The sequence below is a fragment of the Rhamphochromis longiceps genome, linkage group LG4 (assembly GCF_057381845.1).
Source record: "Rhamphochromis longiceps isolate RC_006_pf linkage group LG4, R_longiceps_female_GT1.1, whole genome shotgun sequence".
NCBI classification, from domain to species: domain Eukaryota; kingdom Metazoa; phylum Chordata; class Actinopteri; order Cichliformes; family Cichlidae; genus Rhamphochromis; species Rhamphochromis longiceps.
Window position 1 is genome coordinate 15,030,735 of NC_140560.1, and position 18,097 is coordinate 15,048,831.

Sequence of the window (18,097 nt, forward strand, 5' to 3'; positions counted from 1 at the left end):
TTCCTTTGTCTGACTGCAAAATTAAAACACAGTGTGGCAAAAAGACTTCTACATAGTGCTCATGTGTAAAGTATGATATTTGTTTGTGTTTGCATTTGCAACCTTTACTGGCAAAAACCAGAAAGATCGTTTTTTATCTTTTTTTTTCAGTTTATATAAAAACCACTAAGCGCACACAAATAATTACTGACTTTAAGATACTGAAGCCCCAGACGTAAACATAACTCCATGCCTTTAAATTTTACTGTGAAACAATCAAAATGTGTTGAAAGACAGAAATCTTCCTCGTTGTGTTTCGTTTATCATTTATTCTGTTTCATTTTCACCTTCATCTTTATAGATTTGGCCTTTGTCTCTAACTTTCCATTTATTCGTGTGTATCAGCAGCTGTCAGTCCTCTGCTCGCTCTTCATTTCTAACCATCTCTCTGTCTCGACCTTGTCATTCCCTCTCGTCTTATCTCCCTTGTAAGAATTTTAATCGTATTCTCTACTTTGTTAAGCCGCGCTTCAGTTTTAAAATGCTCTTAGTATATTAATCTTAATTAATACATGCCTCCTCGCTCAGAAACAGAGGTACAGGCAGAGCACATCTAATCTTTTTCCAATCTTATCTTAAACTGATGATCCACACTGACGGTCTCTGCACTTTTTGTCCTGTGCCGCTGCAGTAATTTCCTCACTGCCACTGCTCTGCGGCTCCCTGCACTGCGTGTGGTGCACGCCATACAGTTCTCAGCTCATCAATGGATAAAAGCCTCTATCTGTCTCCATCTGTTGTCACGCAAACACACACAGACACACAAACAAGCGGGAACAGTCAAGGTGTTTGCGAGCAGCGGAGCATGCTGAAGGCAAAGCCTGCAGAGTAATGCCGCTCTCTCGCACTAACTCTGTCTAAAGCAGGAATGTCTAACTCGTTTTATACAGCGGGCTACATACAGCCCACTTTGATCTTATGTGGGCCGAACTGGTGAAACTCCAATTTCTGTCAGTGTAAAAGGTTTAACTACGCATTCAATCAATGAGAGACCTTAATGTAAGACAAAGAAGAGCAATTGTAACATTATGTCTCAGGTTTTCTACATGGTAAAGAAATGCTGCTGTAGTAAATGAAAGAAATCTGTCAGCATGACTCTTTGAGCTTAGATTGGAAGAATGTGTGTAAATCTATAACTGAATTACTTTGCTGTACTGTCAATGTCCATGAGATTTAAAACTACAGTTAAAAGACCAAAATCTATGCCCTCCTTTACATTTTCCAAAGCCTGCCAGCGGGCCAGATTGGGGTCTTTGTCAGGCTGATTCTGGCACGCAGGCCTTATGTTTGACGCTAAAGCCATGCAGATGATAAAAGACCACCAGACAAATGCTGAATGCAAACAGAAGGATGTCATTAAAGGTCCTCAGAACTGAAACCCCACCCCCCAAAACTCTGTGCCCTCTTAATTACAAGTAGATTTGGGTACTGGCTGAGTACAATAAGGCTGGGACAAAATACTGATGTACCAATATATTTTACTGCCTTCTCTGGTGACACAATTATCAATATAGTGGTGCCAAATTAGATCAGAACATGTGCCGAAGAGCGTTTACCAATCTCACACAGGAAGAAGGAACTCAAAAAGGCAAAGTATCGGACACGGTAAAATAAAGTGTTATTACGTCTTGATTTCCACCCCTAAAATACATTTAAAGCACTTGTTAGTGATGTGGTTTTCCTACTCTAAAAGTTACAGTTACCACATGGTACCAATGTGTGTTGCAGAAACTCCTTTGAAATCAATTGATATCAGTCCGTGACACCAGGCAAACACTGCTCCCCCAAATATCAGTGGTGACGCTGAAGTCCCAGCTGTCTTCCAACAAGCTGTTCTAGATGCTTTTCCCACACATTTACAGTGAACTGTAAACCGAATGTAATCAGCATACAGGAAAATGAGAGCAAATTTATCGTAAAAGTCAAATCGCCTTCTCCTTCATATCTTATTCTGAGTTTCATCATGTGTATGAGATGGAGGCATCTGTGTCTTTCTTTCTCATTGCAACCTCTCTGAAGGCTTCACCCCAGAGGTTGAATTCAAGCTTGTGTGGATGCGCATGTTTCTGTGTGTGCGTGTGTGACATCTGCCCCCCCCCCGAGAATTTGTCTCAGTAAACGTCTGAGGAGCGTGACCTTGAGGAGACATGGGAAAGAAATACAGATTAAAAGAAAGAAAATCACAAGGCGGGCTGCAAAGGTGACAGCGGACAAAACAGATAAGTCAAGGAGGGAGAGGGAAGCTGAATGAGGACAGGGAGGAGGAACGCTGAGAGAAAGGAAGGATAGAAGGCAGGAATAGCTTCCCTATGAAGCCAACATTCAAACAATTAGCCATAAAGAATACTGCAGCGCACTTACATTGAACTTGTGATTGTTAAAATAAAGGCACAATCAAGAAGATTATAGCAAAACTATCTAATGAAGGGAAAATCTCTTCTTTGTAATCGTTCCGCATGCAAGGTCCGATCCATTAACAGTTTTCTAGCTCTTGTGAACTCATCTCTCCTTGTGCGTGTCAGCCAGCTGCCCTCTAAACCCACTCGCCTGCAATTCACCTCTCAGGTTTGCAAACCCTGCCTCTCTCCTCCCCGCCAGCTCAGCCACAGACCTCCGGGGCACGCCACTTGCCTGGAACTTTCCACTCTACACTTCCCTCCACAATCAACCTTCTAAACTCTGATTCTGTGTCCTGCATTTTTAGTTCACCGTTTGTTGGTCAAAACCTTAAAAGTTTTATCCCCCTCATACATCATTTGTTTCCATTTCTTCACTTGAACCTGCCAAAAAACATGCCAATGGTAATGCAGCTTCACAGACATAAAAAGTAATATTTTTGCACCATCAGGATTAGCTAGAATCAGAAAAATGAGTGGATCTCAGTATGGTGTGCAGCATGTCTCTAAAAAATTTAAGGAAACTGTACAAGTTGAGAACAATAGAAGCGTCAGACCTGAAAAAAAAAATTTAATGCATGAAAAAATTGGGGGTGGGGTTAAAGACCTTTGGACAAGACTGTATTTCAAACAAACTGTGTATTTTTCATCTTCTTTTTTTTTAACATGCCCTGCAAGAACATTTTCCTAAACTGTGACAGAAGCAAATTTGCTACTAACATCACTATTTTAACACATTCACAAAAAGTCTTTCAGGTTTGTGGCTGAGTGTCACAAAGACAGAAGGAGGCGAGTAAAAGAGAGAGAGAAAAAAAACAAAGTGGTTATCCTCAACACTGCCAAATGAATGGGCCTACTGGTCAGCTGTTACTCACACACACACACGCGCACACGCACGCACACACTGGGCCTGCAGTGTGCCAGACCGGATGGTGCTATAAGTGTGCCTGCCAACTGCTAACAGCTCTCCCAGAGTGGCCCTCACTCAGACACACACAGATGCATAGTCCTCACACACATGCACACACACACACACACACACACACGCACGCACGCACACAGGTAACCCTTTAATCACCTGCACTATACGTCAACTTTTAAGATTTTAATGCACACACACCTCAAATTTCTGCCGTAGCTCCTCGTTGCCCTCCTCCCCCTCCGGAGGGACGGGTACATTGAAGTACTCGCCTTCTTCCTGGGAGAGCAGCTTAAACCTAAAGTGAGAGAATATTTCCAGTCAAATCAATTCCCAATTAGTTTATACAATTGGGGTGTTTAACTGCTGCCATTAACTGAAGCTGCTGACAGTTACTGCACCAATTTAAGGGCCTAAAGAATAATCAGGCCATTATTTACCAATTCATTCCCCTTCATGGTATTTTAACAAAGCCTGAGATGGGCTCAAAACACAGTGGAGACGCTTATCGTCCCACAAAATCAATACTATATAGTTTTCACATTTTTAAATAGCAAATCATTTGTGCTTGGCCTTTATAGATGCAGGGAAACAGATCCCTGCTCTTTACTTTCTTTGCTGTTAGGAAATATGCCTCCTCAGCCAGTTAGACTGTCAGATCTGAGCTGTGTTTCAAGCAGTTATGTCTCATGCCACAGTTATTTTTTGTTAAAATCGTTCTTCATTTTCCTGTTTTGGCAGTGATGAAGCATAAGTAGATAATATAACTGGCTTGTTCCCTATTCTCTGAACCACTTGTGCAAGATTTTAATCGATGTTAAAAAATGACATGGGAAACAGATATGAAGCGACACTGTTGTTTATCAGGAGCTACCTTTCTGGTTTCTGTACTCCACTTACTAGCAAAAATCTGCCCTTTAAGCAGCAAGGTGGAGCTGTTACCGAAATTAACACATGATAACAAGCTGGTCATGGTTGCTTATCTCATAATAAACACTTATTAATGACAGCGACTATGTTTGCATACTGATGGAGTTTGTGCTAGCTCCTTCAGACTGCCAACAATATATAAAAGGTATCACCAAAACTTTGAATCCTATAATGAACTCATATTCTTACATGTGTACATTTACAGTGCTGTGCTAAAGTCTCAGGCTGCCCCTCATTTCTTTATATTTTTTTTAGGAAAATGGGAAATTTATTGAAACATGTGCAATCACATGTGGAAATAATGTATATATAAGACAAAAACAGAGTTAGTACATTTCCGATTAGGCTTCGGATTAGGCTGCATCTCTGTGTCAGGTCTCTGCTGGATTTTTTCCCTATTTCTTAAGGACATAACTTTCATCTGCTGATAGTCATGTGTTGTAGATAGTTTTTAGGACTGCTACTTCTTCCTTTGTCCTCTACTTGTCCAGTTTCCTCAAATTTTTTTAGGGACATACTGCACACTGTGCTGAGTGCCAAGTTTGCAGCTAATAGCACTCTGGGAATCACCCTGTTGGTGCAAAAATATTGTTTTATGTGTCAAACTTTGACATCTTTTTTTAGTTTCAAGTAAAGAAATTGGAATACAATTGTCCTATGAGACAGGCTGCTAGTAACAAAGCACCTAAAGATGCTATTATACGGCTCTTTGCTAATTATGAATGCCTTTTTTATGCCTTTTTTATGCTTTAATGACTTTAATGACTCTTAGGTCAGCATTAAGTAGTTCAATAAAGAAAAATACTGGACTGAAGGTGGGTGAAAAACCAGCCAATGTCCAATGAAAAACCTTAGAAGAGCTTCAGGAAATCAGAAGAAAGTGTGTCTCCTTGGATACAGAATAATAAAAAAATAAATAAATCAGGGGTGACTCAAGACTTCTGCACAGTAATGTTCACACTGTACATATCTGCAAACTATTATTAGGACACAAGTATGTTTTAGCATTATTTCAAATACCACAGTCTCACACAGAGCTTTAGCTTTACTCGCGCTCTGTATCTCCTCTCGCCAGCGAGTGTGAGGGCTGCTCGAAGACGGAATAGAGGAAAACTTGCACAGGTTCACTCTGAACATCAGGTTTTTAATGGCATCTTTCCACCTCCACCATTCCACCTCAAAACCTGGCATCTCATTAAAAACCCTGACAGGGCAGCGTCAGCAAAAAACAAAAGAGAGGAAGATGGATATAGAGACTGGGCTACAGATAGAAAGTGCAGGAAGGAGGGAGGGAGGGTGGTGGAGATAAAGAAGCAGAGATAAAGAGATGGGGGTAGAGTTGCTCTGGCGCTGAGTATAATCAGACTAAAAAGAGGAGCTCTAACTAAAGTATTTCTCCTACAGCGCATTAATGAACAAGGTCACCTTTCCCTCCTCCTCCTCTACCACCACAGTTTCTCTGCCTCATGCCTCTCTACACCCTCTTCTATTCCTCCTTTTTTTCATCTCACCATCCATCCACCCCTTGTTTCTGGAGCTCCGAGATGCCAAAGGACAGTGATCCCATGAAGTCATTGCGGCTGGTCAGGTCCCAGTCCCACATCTCCACTGACAGACGGCGGTCCTTATCGTATTCTTTCAGGTGGCTGCGAGAGAAGGAAGGACAAACAACAGTTGATGGCTGAGAGTGATAACTGTAGGTGTGGTTATTGTCAAAGGTTTGAGTTTTAAAGACACACGGGAGCAGTGTTGAATTCATTCTTTTTCATCTTCCACATTTATTCCTGGGATCATTCCTCTGATAAGGTATCAGGAAAGCTTTCCATCTTTCTTCTGTGCATACTTTTTTCTTTCTTTTAGACACATTGATAGAAATGATAGCATTTCAGAGTGAACATCTGCACTTCCACAGTAAATTCAATGTGCCTTATTAAGTAAGTCACTGGAGCCAACTGTGGCAAACGACCCCAAAAGCAAGGTTTTACAAAAATGAGGCGCCAGATGTTTTTAACTGAGCGCCAGCGGTTACACATGCTTGGAAAGATGAGCATAATGCGACGCGGTCTCAACTCATTGCACTGAGCGAGTGAGGAGAAGACAAAAAAGAGATAAAGGGACACAGGAAAGACAGGCTGATAAATATATAAGATAGCCTCACACTTGGCGTGATAAAGCCTTACAATTTAAAGGTCTCGTTCCAGGTGGGGTTGAGGCAGCACTTTATGGTCTTGGTCTTCTGTTTACTCTCGCTGCGGGGATCCGGGATCAGTTTAAGCTTCACATAAGGGTCTGACAGACCGTTGGGGTCCATGGGAACCAGATTCCTGGCCTCTTTGACTGAAGGGAGAAATAAAAAGAAACAAGATGTGTGAGGGGAGAGAAGGGAGGAAAAAAAGAGAATAGACACTAATTTAAAGCAGCATTGAAAGTTTTAATTTATAAACCTTTCTTTAGGAGAAGTACTCTGCACAACACTGAGACAGAAAATACACAAGCGTGTAAGAAACCACAGCTTTAATATGAAGGTGAACTATTTCTACATATAAATGTAACTAAATGTAGCTAAAATAACTTTAATGATCACTCTCATAAAACGAGCTGAATTAGGAATGGTGGGATTTTATGAATATAAATAAATGCAGACATAATTTTAATTATTACTATTCTTAAAACTTAAAATAAAGAACAAATATGTTTATTCAAATTTAATTTTTGACTAACTTTTAAGGACACACCACCTGGTTTTAGCCAAATATTTATAATCCCATATATCTGCACTCACTTTTCTGCTGCCTCGTATGAATTTTCCTGCTTGGTGAAGCTGAAGCAAATATGCATTTGTTTTTATTTTTAAAGTGATGAATGAGCTGACATTGCTTTAAATAGAATTACTGCCTGGCAGTGAATACCCATGCCAACCAATCTATTGGTTGTTTTAGTTGTATTGCATCCACGCTGGTTCATAAGAGAAACTTTATTATTCATGCTTGGTCAATAAAGCAGATTTTGACAGAACAAATTTGGATGTTGCTGCAAACAGGCTACAAATTCTACGTGCTTTACACACGTCTTCAAGCCTGCAGCAGGAAAGCTCTACAACCATTTCAGGGTGGGTACTATGTGAAATATGGTCAGAACTGTGGCAGGAGTTTCTGCAGAACACTCATAATGTCAGAGCAACTTTTTGGATATAAATGGTCATCATTTCATTTAATCCCATCAGACATTTTTATAAAATTCATGTCATAATTACCAAACAGATTTAAACGGAGCATACGAAGTCGAGGCCAAAAGCAGTAGCTTTTATTACTGACCCTGTAAATAATCAGTAATAAATGATTTTGCAAAATTAAAGGAATTTTGCTTAACACGTTGCTCACATATTGCATACCCAAGTTGGGTTTAGCCACCTTAAAAAACTTGCAGTCACTCCATCTTTTAGACCAAGTTAACAGTTCAACTTCAACCTTTATTTATTTCCAGACATTGTGTTTCAGAGAATGCGTACTTGTTTTAGCAGTTTTGTCCTACTCGTTACTGCAATTCAGTCAAATAAGAGCCTTAGATTGGAAACCAAAACTCTGCCCTGAAATCAACAAATTAAATTTCGGCATGCTTAACCTAACTATACAGGAGGCTACAGCCTTGAGGTTAACAGAGTCTGTCTGTAATGACCGTGTAGACCGATGAAGGTTGCCAGTTCCAACACTAATCCCTCTTATGTGGCTGTTTGTTATTGGGCTGTAATTGTATTCCAGTGGTGTAAAATCCCCTGCGGTCAGAGTGTGGGTTAAATTGCATGTGCGCACAGTTACAGTTCCCGGTCAAGTTGTGAGGTCAAATCCAATTACCAAAAGCGGGGCTGCTGTGTCTTAGGCAGCCCATTAGGAAAGCAGTTGACACACAAAAGCACACGAGACCTTTGTCACTGCACATGCAACACACACAGAAAACAAATGTGTTTGGTTAGAGCGCTGTCATTTTGGTTGTGGGCCTCCTGGCAAAACATGATAAACTAAGGTGTTATGTGCAATATTTCATCTACACTGCTTTCAGGGCAAATGATCACATCCTGTTAAAATTAAATATAAAGAAAACAGATAAGCACTTTCATTCCATTCATCGATCTCACAGGACTCTATGCTTTACTAGTTGTTCCCAGTGATTGCCTTATCGTAAAGTCCTGCTGTGTCTAACCTTTGCATTGGTTACTTCCTGTTTAATTTTGGTACTCCCTTTTCTCTTGTGCTTTGTATTCATTATTACTTCCTCCCCTGTGATTGTGTGTCTCGGTTGTGTCTCGGTTGTGTGAGAGTATAAATCGTGCTGTCTTTTCCTTGCTCTTTGTCAGGTTGTCTGTATGGATTTGTTTTGGACTTTTGACCTATAAAGTAGGGCTGTTCCATATAACGATATATATCGGATGATGATATAAAAACGTTTATCGTTTCATTTTACGCTATCGTTTGTTTCCTGGTGTCATAAAATAAACTGTTTACAGCAATATTTTTTCATGGTTTTGATGGTCACTGTAGTGGCTATATTAATTTCTTAAAGTTCTCTCTTTCTCTTATATTTAATATAACCACTAGGGCTGGGTATCGTCACTGATTTCTAGAATCGATTCGATCCACGATTCAATTCGATTCGATTCGATTTGAATCTGGGAAATTTTGACAGTCAGAAATATTATTATTCGGATCAGTACATTTACATATTTTTGTATCTATAAAAAGGAAGCTGACACACGCAAGACTTTATCAAAGGTGTAAGTGTCACAGCAGATGCCTTTGTGTCAAAGTAGCTGAAGATAAAACACAGAAAAACATGAAGGTGATTTTCCTGGCCTGGGATTTTATAAAAATATTCTGCAGTACATCAAAAACGAAAGAAAACCATTAATCAACTTATGAACATCACCTCTGATGTTACAGCGGTTTTATTAGAGACACAGCTAAGCGTTTTGCATTTTGCATAATTTTAAAAAGTTTACATTTGTTCAGTATTGAACGGCAGAAATTAGGTTTTCTTTTCGGAAGTAAGTAAAAGGAAACAAACAGCGGCCGAGTGCGCTGTAAACAACGGTAGACTTGTGCGTAACAAGCAAGCGAATAATGCAGAAAACAGATTTTTAGACGGGAAACTGTTCTTAAAGTACAGAGAGAGAGAGAGAGAGAGAGAGCTGTGCATGATGTGTGATTTTATTGTGGTGGAAGCAAAACAGCAAAAGTCGGAGCGAGTCCATGACGATGTTTATGTGAAGTTTGGTTTGGATCTTCTTTTGCTGCTGGTTCGGTCAATATTGTTTGGAGAGAGATCAAACTAACAGCTTTAGAATCAGTGCAAAAAGGGCGTAAATACAAAGCACGGACCTGCCGACAGATCAGAATCTGCGAGCTGTCGGCTTTCAGCCCCGACTGTGTCCGTGCCGTCGGTGAGAAAGGTGACATCTCACTGATTCTGATCCGCGGGTCCCGCTGTGTATTTAAGTCTTTGTGCAGAATCAGTGTTCCTGCTCTCATTTACTGTTTTAGCTGTTTGGTGGTTCTTGAAATTTTGTGAGGTTTCACCTGAGATTCTGGCATTTCGGGAAAAATAAATTTATATTAAAAAATCGATTCAAGATTTTAATGAATCGATTCAAGATTTTAATGAATCGATTTCACGTTATCCAAGCCAGAATCGATTTTAATCGATAAATCGATTATAAAAACCCACCCCTAATAACCACACTATGGACGACAAGCCTGTTTTTACGTGTTGTCCTTAGCAACAATGACGGTAAAACCATCGCGTGGCTCCGATGTCCGCTTGTTTGTTTTCCACATAAACCTTTCACAATAAAGCTCAAGATCCTGTTGAGACTTTTCAAAATAAACTGAATCAAGTGAAAGAGTATGCAGAGAGTTTACGGATGAGAAGAAAAAAAGGAGCCATCAGGTGCTAAAAAATAAAACTTAGACTCAAACTTTGAAAGAAACTGGTGACCATTACAACTTATGTCTAAATGTATAGTTTCATGCATCGGTTAAAACACTCGACTCCAGGTACATGACGCCCAGCTGGAAAAACTTCACACAAGTCAAGTTGCCCGAGATTCACTGAATTTACAGAAAATGTTACATTTTTGTGATTTATATTGTTGTCAGGACGATAAATGTCTTATATCGGGATATGAGATTTTTGCCATAGTGCACAGCCCTACTATAAAGGTGCATTTAAAGGACTACATGTACATCTTATATTGCCATTTTCTGACAATGGGTCTTTACCCAGATAGGAGACATACTAATTTTGCCTATTTTATTCACTTACAGCACAGTTGTTGCACCAGCAGATGTAGGATGAGCCAGATGTGGCTCAAATGTCACAACACATCTCATATCTGGCCTTTTATAAGTTGGACCTCTGGCTGAGCTGAGGCAGCCAGATTCACCCTGGGCAAAGACAAATGTGGCCCATAAAAGAAGTGCATAACTTTGCCACTTTTAAGCCAAACATTTATTGCAATCTGGGTTGAGCGTGTGAATTTTAGCAGACTCAGTAGCGGCTTTGATCTCCCAGTGCAGCACAGAAGAATTTGTGCTATTTAACGAGTGGAGGGCGAGAGAAAAAGTAGCACGCACTGCGACTTATTTTAGCTAAATTTGGTGAAAGGTCTGTTTGCATACTGACAAAAAGTGTTGCACACTGTTACTCAATAATCCTTTGGGGGACGTGCAGCATAGCCAGAGGAGAAACTAGAGCAGCTTGCCAGTGAACTCACAGTGTGAGAAAAACCTCAAAGATGTCAGAGAGATGAAGTCTTCATGCTCTTTAACCATTACTCTACACTAAACTCCAGGAGGTTAACCACAGCACACAGCCATTGGCCAGCATTAAGCCCTCAGTGAAGCAGCTCAATAAATATTAGATGATGCCCGTTAAAGTGACCATCAAATGCAGGTCGAGGAGGAGAGCTGTAAAGAGGGTAGCATGCCAAAGAGTCTCAAAGGACACTTACAGCAAAGACGTGCAGTTTTTATAGAAGTGAATGGACCTGTTTGTGTATGCACAGGTGAGAAATTCTTGCTTGCATCCAGTGTGTGCTAACTGAAAGGCACATGTACGGGTCTGTGTTTGTGTGTGAGGGGCAGGCAGAGGTGATAAGAGTGCAGTTACAGCAGAATACTACATGTGAAGTGCTGCGTGGGTGTTGGCTGTGCCCCTTTTCCCCTGTGAAGCAGCTTCATAGGATGGTAAGTAGGATTACTGGGTTATATCCACCTTCTTCTTGCTTGCAAAAGCTTTTCTGAGAATGTCATCCGGTGGATGTTGACAGTGTTCAGTCTGGGATGCCTGAACAGATGACAACAATAATAACCCAAAGTCTGAAGAGTCTAGATATTTAACATCTTATCTGAGCCTCACAAAGCAGGAAATAATGTGCTGTGGCTCTGTGGTTTTCCCAGACAGGCATTGCTACTCCCACCTGTACTTCCAAATGCCTGCAGTGTCACCTGACCCACGTTTTCTCTCTGCTCTTGATTGGCTGCTGCGTTTCAGCTAATGAATTATGCAATATACCGTACATGCTTGCAGCTATCCATCTGTCCCTGGTTCAGTTTCAGAATAATGACTATTTTTAAAAACAAAAATCAAAAACATGGTCATGTTTTGGGACAAGCCTACTTCCTTTGCACCCCCCTCCTGCTCCTGTGATCTACACCTATATGTCTATTCATTCATCTGTTTTCTTAATTGCTCATCCAGTTCTTGGTTGTGGACAGGGTTAGGGTTAGCAAAAGGTGGGTCACATCCTATGTCAGGTCTAATGCAGAGAGACAGACAACTATTTAAGCCCACATTCACACACCTACAGCCAGTTTAGTCTCACCAATTGACATAAAATGTCTTCGGACTGTAGGAGGAAGCTGGAATATCTGGACAGAACCCACACCTCCCCTTTTCATTCTCTGATTTAAATTAGACTTTAGTAAAAGCGTCTAATGTAAATGCAGCAACATTCCTTGTTTGTGTTGCATCAAGTTTTTATTCCCAGCTCCTGATCAGTTAGAAGGCCATTTCACTAAACAACTGGCCAGCTATGCACTGATTGGAGAGGAGCTGGAAAGGGTTTAAACTTTATTGCAGTTCTCCTCAGTCTTTGTAGTTATATACCAATACATCCCACCTTTCAGAACAGCTAGAGACACACAACAGGCTGTATAAAACAGGTAAATGATCCCCTACCTCACTATTAGGCAGCTTGGGTGGAGTACCAAAGACAGAGGGCACCTTTTAGTGTCCCACTGAATTCTCCCTGCTGGAGGCTGACGCCCCCCCCCCCCATCTCCATGTGCACTGTACTGCCAGTGACCTGAGCTCTAATCTGACTATGAAAGAGGCCGGAGGTGAATTAAAATTGATTATTACAGTGTCACTTTACGCCAATGTCAATTGCTTTGATTAAATCCACAACCCAATTGCACTTCTCAGCGTAGCAGCTGTTTTCACCAGATCCCGCTACATTAAGCTGTAAAATAATTCCTAGTGGTTCTGCAATTCATTCTCAGTGGTGGCATTTCCCCCCACCTCTACCTCACTGCATAGAGGGTATACGCCAATCATAGCTCCACACTGACCCCTGTGGACAAAAGCGAGCACTACTCCTCCAAATCCTCCTTTTACTATAATCTGCAAAACACAACCACAAGTTATATGCACATTAACATAAAAATCAGTGTATGTGAAAGACCGAAATATAGATGAGACTAAACTTCATGGTAAATAGCTTTAGTTAATGTACTTTGACATTTTCTACCATCTAGCTCAACTATCATCTGCTCTGGTTTGCAGCACCAGTGAATTTTTAGCCTTTTCTGCTGTCTTAGCAGTCTGCATGTGATAAGTCTGCTCTCTTATCATTTCCCAGAGTAACCACCACTTAATGATCAGTCTACGAGCGTGGGAATCTGAAAAAGAGAACAGAGGAGGGGAATCTGCAGAGGAATTAAACCCAGCAAGAGCCAATAAAGGGAAAATATCCTACATGCAAAAATAACAGGCCTATGAATGTGCTGTTACAAGTTCTCGCTAACATTTATGCAATATTTAGTGAGGACACTGTTTGTTTTCATGGGTCCAATCAATAACTGCAGCAAAATGCCTGGATACATTTGTAGATCAGGAAGAAGTCAGCCACCATTTATTTATGCTTTGTAAGGAGATGCACTGCCAAAAACTACTTTACAAACTCTTTGCTTTTACAGAGCTGGAGGAACAACAAAAAATAAGAGATGAAGCGAACTGAAGACTCGGCATGGCTTAGGAAACAACAGGAGTTTTATGGCTTAAGATTTGAGATAGGATATCTTACGAGATGCTTATTCATATGCTGAAGTTTAGATGAAAAGACAAGGACAAAAAAAGGGAAGAAAAATGCACATTAATTATCACTACGTCACCTGCTGCTCGAGTATGAACTGTGACACATCTGAAGCTGGAGCAGGTTTATGCAGCCGTGTTTAGGAACTCACATCACACAGCTGGAGTACGGATCCTCAATAAAGTTATTTTTTCGTTTGAGGCAAAGCTGTGATTATCAGGGTAATGAAAAACGTTAATGTAAATCTCTGCAGCCACCTGCAGGTCATAAAAGGCACTGCGGATCAATGTAACGACGTTTCTCTCCACTTTTCCAATTTTTTTTCAGTTAAATAGACAGAAACATTGTTCCAAGAATGATGTGAGCACACAGTGTAGTGAATAGTATATCTCTTTGAAACAACACTTGCTTAAATGATACAACATGAATGTCTACATATTGTACTGACATGCATACTAACATTTGCCACGATAACCATTTTTATATGTGCACGAAATGAGAGCCATCACTTAATTTACAGTAAAGATTTTTGTAGTTTTTAATAACTTATATTTCACAAATAAAACATTCCTCTGAGTTGTTGAGAAAAAAACAGTTTAACCAGATGAATTTATTAATAATTAATATTTCATATTTTTGAAAGCTTGGCAGATAGTGATTTCTCTGAGCAGCACCCTGCTTTTTTATTTATTCTTTGGCTGCCAGACATGACCGAGCGAAGCAGGTGAAATTTCTGACTGCCAAATACATAAACATGGTTTCACAAACATTTTTCACTACTGTGCAAATGTCAGTGGTACGCGTAACGTCTGGCAGGCAAATAAAAAAATCAGACAAACCGAAGAACAAATGGAGACACAGTCCACAACACACTGGAATTGACTCAACTTGCTTACCCAGTGTATCCCATCATCGTTTCAATATATTTAACCCAGAGAGAGAGCTAGCTTTGCCTGAATGCACTGGTTAAATCACAGCGTGAAGGACGGCTCAGTGCATGAAGCGACTTCATAGGGGACACATAAATTAAGTCAGCTGATGGAGGAAAGCTAAACAGCCATGATATCAATGAAAAGTGAGACTATTAACGTACTGATATGCGACACACTGCAATCTGAAACTGAAAATGTAACAACTGTAACGTAAAAAACTGAATTAATTAACAATTAATGAATCCGTTTTTTCCTTTATTCTAACACCAGATTGATGACTTGATGCCAAATGACCACGAGAGCAGGGAGATTGCAGTTGTTATCATCATCCCTAATATTGCATCACTCTAATAGTTTTCTAGGTTGTGGTGTGGTTAAGCACTAGAGTCCAGCATCTGATAGAGTTGCCAAATGACCTTTTTAATCACTGACAGCATCTCGTGAGTTTTGGACCTGGGGATGACACTTCACAGAAATGAGGCCGTGTTCTCACTAGCTGAGTCGAGAATGGTAAATGATTTCATGTTCAGTCACACCTCAGTCTGCCCAGAAATAATACCAGTAACTGCAGTGGGGCTACTTGGACATAGCGTCATTATAATGGTAATAAATATAAATAAAGCACTTTAAATGGTTAATAAATAACCAAACAGAACCTGTAAAGATCATCTTGGAAAAGCAAAACGTGTGTTCAGATCACAATTCTGAGCAGACAGGATAGGCTTTGAAAAAAAAGTCCAACTCTAGATCTGAAATAAACATGTTTGCAGCCAGGTTCAAATAAAGCTTTTGGTCTGTATATTTCAACAACTGAACGAAAGATGATTTCTTAACATATTCAATTAGAATGGAAGAGAATAGCCTTTTAGTTTCACCGCACATACAACGAAATTGTGGGTGCTCCACACCAACTGTGCGTGGAATAAAAGACGTCATCAAACATGCAGATCCATCAGCTGTGGCAACTCCTCGGCAATAAGAGAGCAAATATCATAAGTGTGTAACCCAGTTATGGTGATTGAAATTCTAGTATTTTATTAGCGTGTCACTGAGCACTCATTTACAAGAATGTGTGTCTGTGTGAGGCATTCACACAGTCCATGTCTGCAATTTGCTAACCGAGCCTGTGGGCATTAGCTGATAACTCGTCCAAATGTGGTCACGTGCGGATCCAAAAATCCAAGATGGCCGTAGTCCTAAAATTGAGGCTTCCAAAATTTTATTCCACAAACTATTTTTATACATAGTCTGATTGAAGCAAACCTGCTTCTATTAAGTATATTGTGTTAGTTTTCAAAGATACACACTGACTGTACTCCAGGCTCATTTTCCTTTCACAGAGGAAACATCGGTGTATCTGAATAAATTATTACATTATTACAGACCAAAGTGTGTGGCACTTTCCTCTAATGAAAGTGGAAATGAATGCAGACCAAACGAGAGTGATTTCTAAGCGTGAGCTCATATTTCAGTTCCATCCTTCATCTTTGCCAACAGCAGAGGGAGACAGAAGACCGGTATTCTCAAACTTTAAAATGACAAGCGAGCCGGAGGACTGCACAGGTGTGTGTAGGCTGTAAACGTGTGTATGCTTCTGGAATATACTTACTGGTAACAGTGAGAACATTGGTCTTAACCTCGGCGGTGATCTGGATGCGACCTCTCCTCTCAGTGTGGTCTGTGCCACACAGGCTCGGCACGTTGGCCACACATCGCTTATGGATGTTCATCATACAGTCTGAAAAATACATATTCACACACACCCACAGATATGTTTGTAATGTTATGCAAGAGTATTATTCATAGTGATATGTGTGCCATAAAATGATTACATACTACTGCATGTCCTCCTTCACTACATCCATGAAGTTTCTTTGTGGTCTTCCTCTTTTCTTCCTGCCTACATATCCAGCACCTTTTCCCAATATAGTCACCATCCCTCCCCTTTAATAACATTAAGGTATGAATAATGTTCTACCTAATTGTACATCCCTCTGTGTGAGCATACCACCTAAATACTGTACAATCTAAATATGGATGGTACAATCGTAAGGCTGCAGTATGTGATACATGCATAAATGGGCAGCGGGTGTACTACATACGGTCACATCTCATTCCCTGGTGTATGAGGCCATAGAGTAGGGAGCCACAGTGGTCACAGAAGGTGGGGCTGGAGTAGGTGTGGATCTTAAACTTGTGCTTTGACCTCGGGTCCTGAAGAGCAAAGGACAAAAACAGAGAATTAAAGACTTTTTCACTACAAATTAAACATTTCTTTAATGATTGTGTTGTTCAGCTGTTTAACTGTGCACCGTTCAACCGCTTAAAAACAAACAAACAAAAAAACTGAATGAATGAAGCTTTGCCTGTTCCTCTCCTCCTCCATCTGTTTGATATTCTCCTTTTATCACCAGCATTCATCTTAGTCTCTCTCTCTGACTTTCCACTTTCCACTGCTCTGAATGGTAATGGTGCATTCAGGGGAAAGTTTTGACAGGCGGGGTTTACATACGGGCACATGCACTGTAATCTGATCAAAATACATTTCCTCTGAATTTCTTTGTTGGCATCAATTTAGAAAGGCTACGAAGGATGCACATCCATGTGTGTCTGTAGGCAACAACAGTGACGCAAAAAGTTTGCATGAAGTCAGCCTCCCGTGACATCTGTTAAAGTCGAATGAATAGCAGAGACAGCGTACGGCTACGGCTACTTGCTGTCTGTGCAGGTCTGCTGCGCACAGTTGTGTTGGGTTAGTGTTACTTCAAAGGACGTTACACAAAAACGTGTCTAAGTGTGTAAACAGATTGATGACCTAACCACACAGGTAAGTCAAGCACACAGATCTGGGTGTGGCTCCGATGATGTAAGAGCATCAATAACAGAATCAGAATAATTTATAGTCACATGGTCACAGTTGCTACAAGACCATAAGAACAGTAGCTGAATAAACTAAATTAAATGTTACAATATATTACAAAGTTACAAAATATAGCAAAATAAAATATACAGATTGCTCAACTATAAATATCCCAGGATATAACACAAATGTAAATGGTTGAAATGAAAACGCCTCTCTTCTCAGACTGTACGTGATATTAAGTGTGTGCACTGAACGTTCTCCTGTGACTGGACAGCACGTCATGGAGCATTGTCCTTATCTTGGACAACATCCGCCTCTCCGTCTCCACCTTAACAGAGTCCAGTTCCATCCCCGCAACATTACTGGCCCTCCGGATCAGTTTATTGAGTTTGCTGGCATCTGCACCCAGGCTAAAAAAAGGGAAAAACTGTCACTTATCTGCAATTTGGTCATTTTGTCCTTTTGACAGTAATTATGTGCTTTGAACTGACAAAAAAATGGATGCCATTACTTTTTATGGACGTTCAGAACTGAATCATAACTGGGGCGGAAACACGGCTATTTCTGCCTAATGTGTGTGACACCTGCAACCACACCTGGATCTCACACACACACACACACACACACACACACACGCGCACACACACACAC

At 40.5% G+C, this 18,097-nt stretch overlaps 1 protein-coding gene across 2 annotated transcripts in view; it reads right to left on the minus strand.

The window, feature by feature from the left end:
- The window catches only part of prkcbb (protein kinase C, beta b), a 106,666-nt gene that overhangs the window by 48,057 nt on the left and 40,512 nt on the right, over positions 1-18,097 (minus strand). For both annotated transcript variants that reach the window (XM_085403473.1, XM_085403472.1), the window contains exons 4-8: positions 16,686-16,797; positions 16,193-16,321; positions 6,465-6,621; positions 5,796-5,930; positions 3,556-3,652 (exon numbers count right to left, since the gene is read on the minus strand). In XM_085403473.1, the coding sequence (XP_085259599.1) occupies positions 3,556-3,652; positions 5,796-5,930; positions 6,465-6,621; positions 16,193-16,321; positions 16,686-16,797 (630 nt within the window). The remainder of the gene's footprint in view (positions 1-3,555; positions 3,653-5,795; positions 5,931-6,464; positions 6,622-16,192; positions 16,322-16,685; positions 16,798-18,097) is intronic.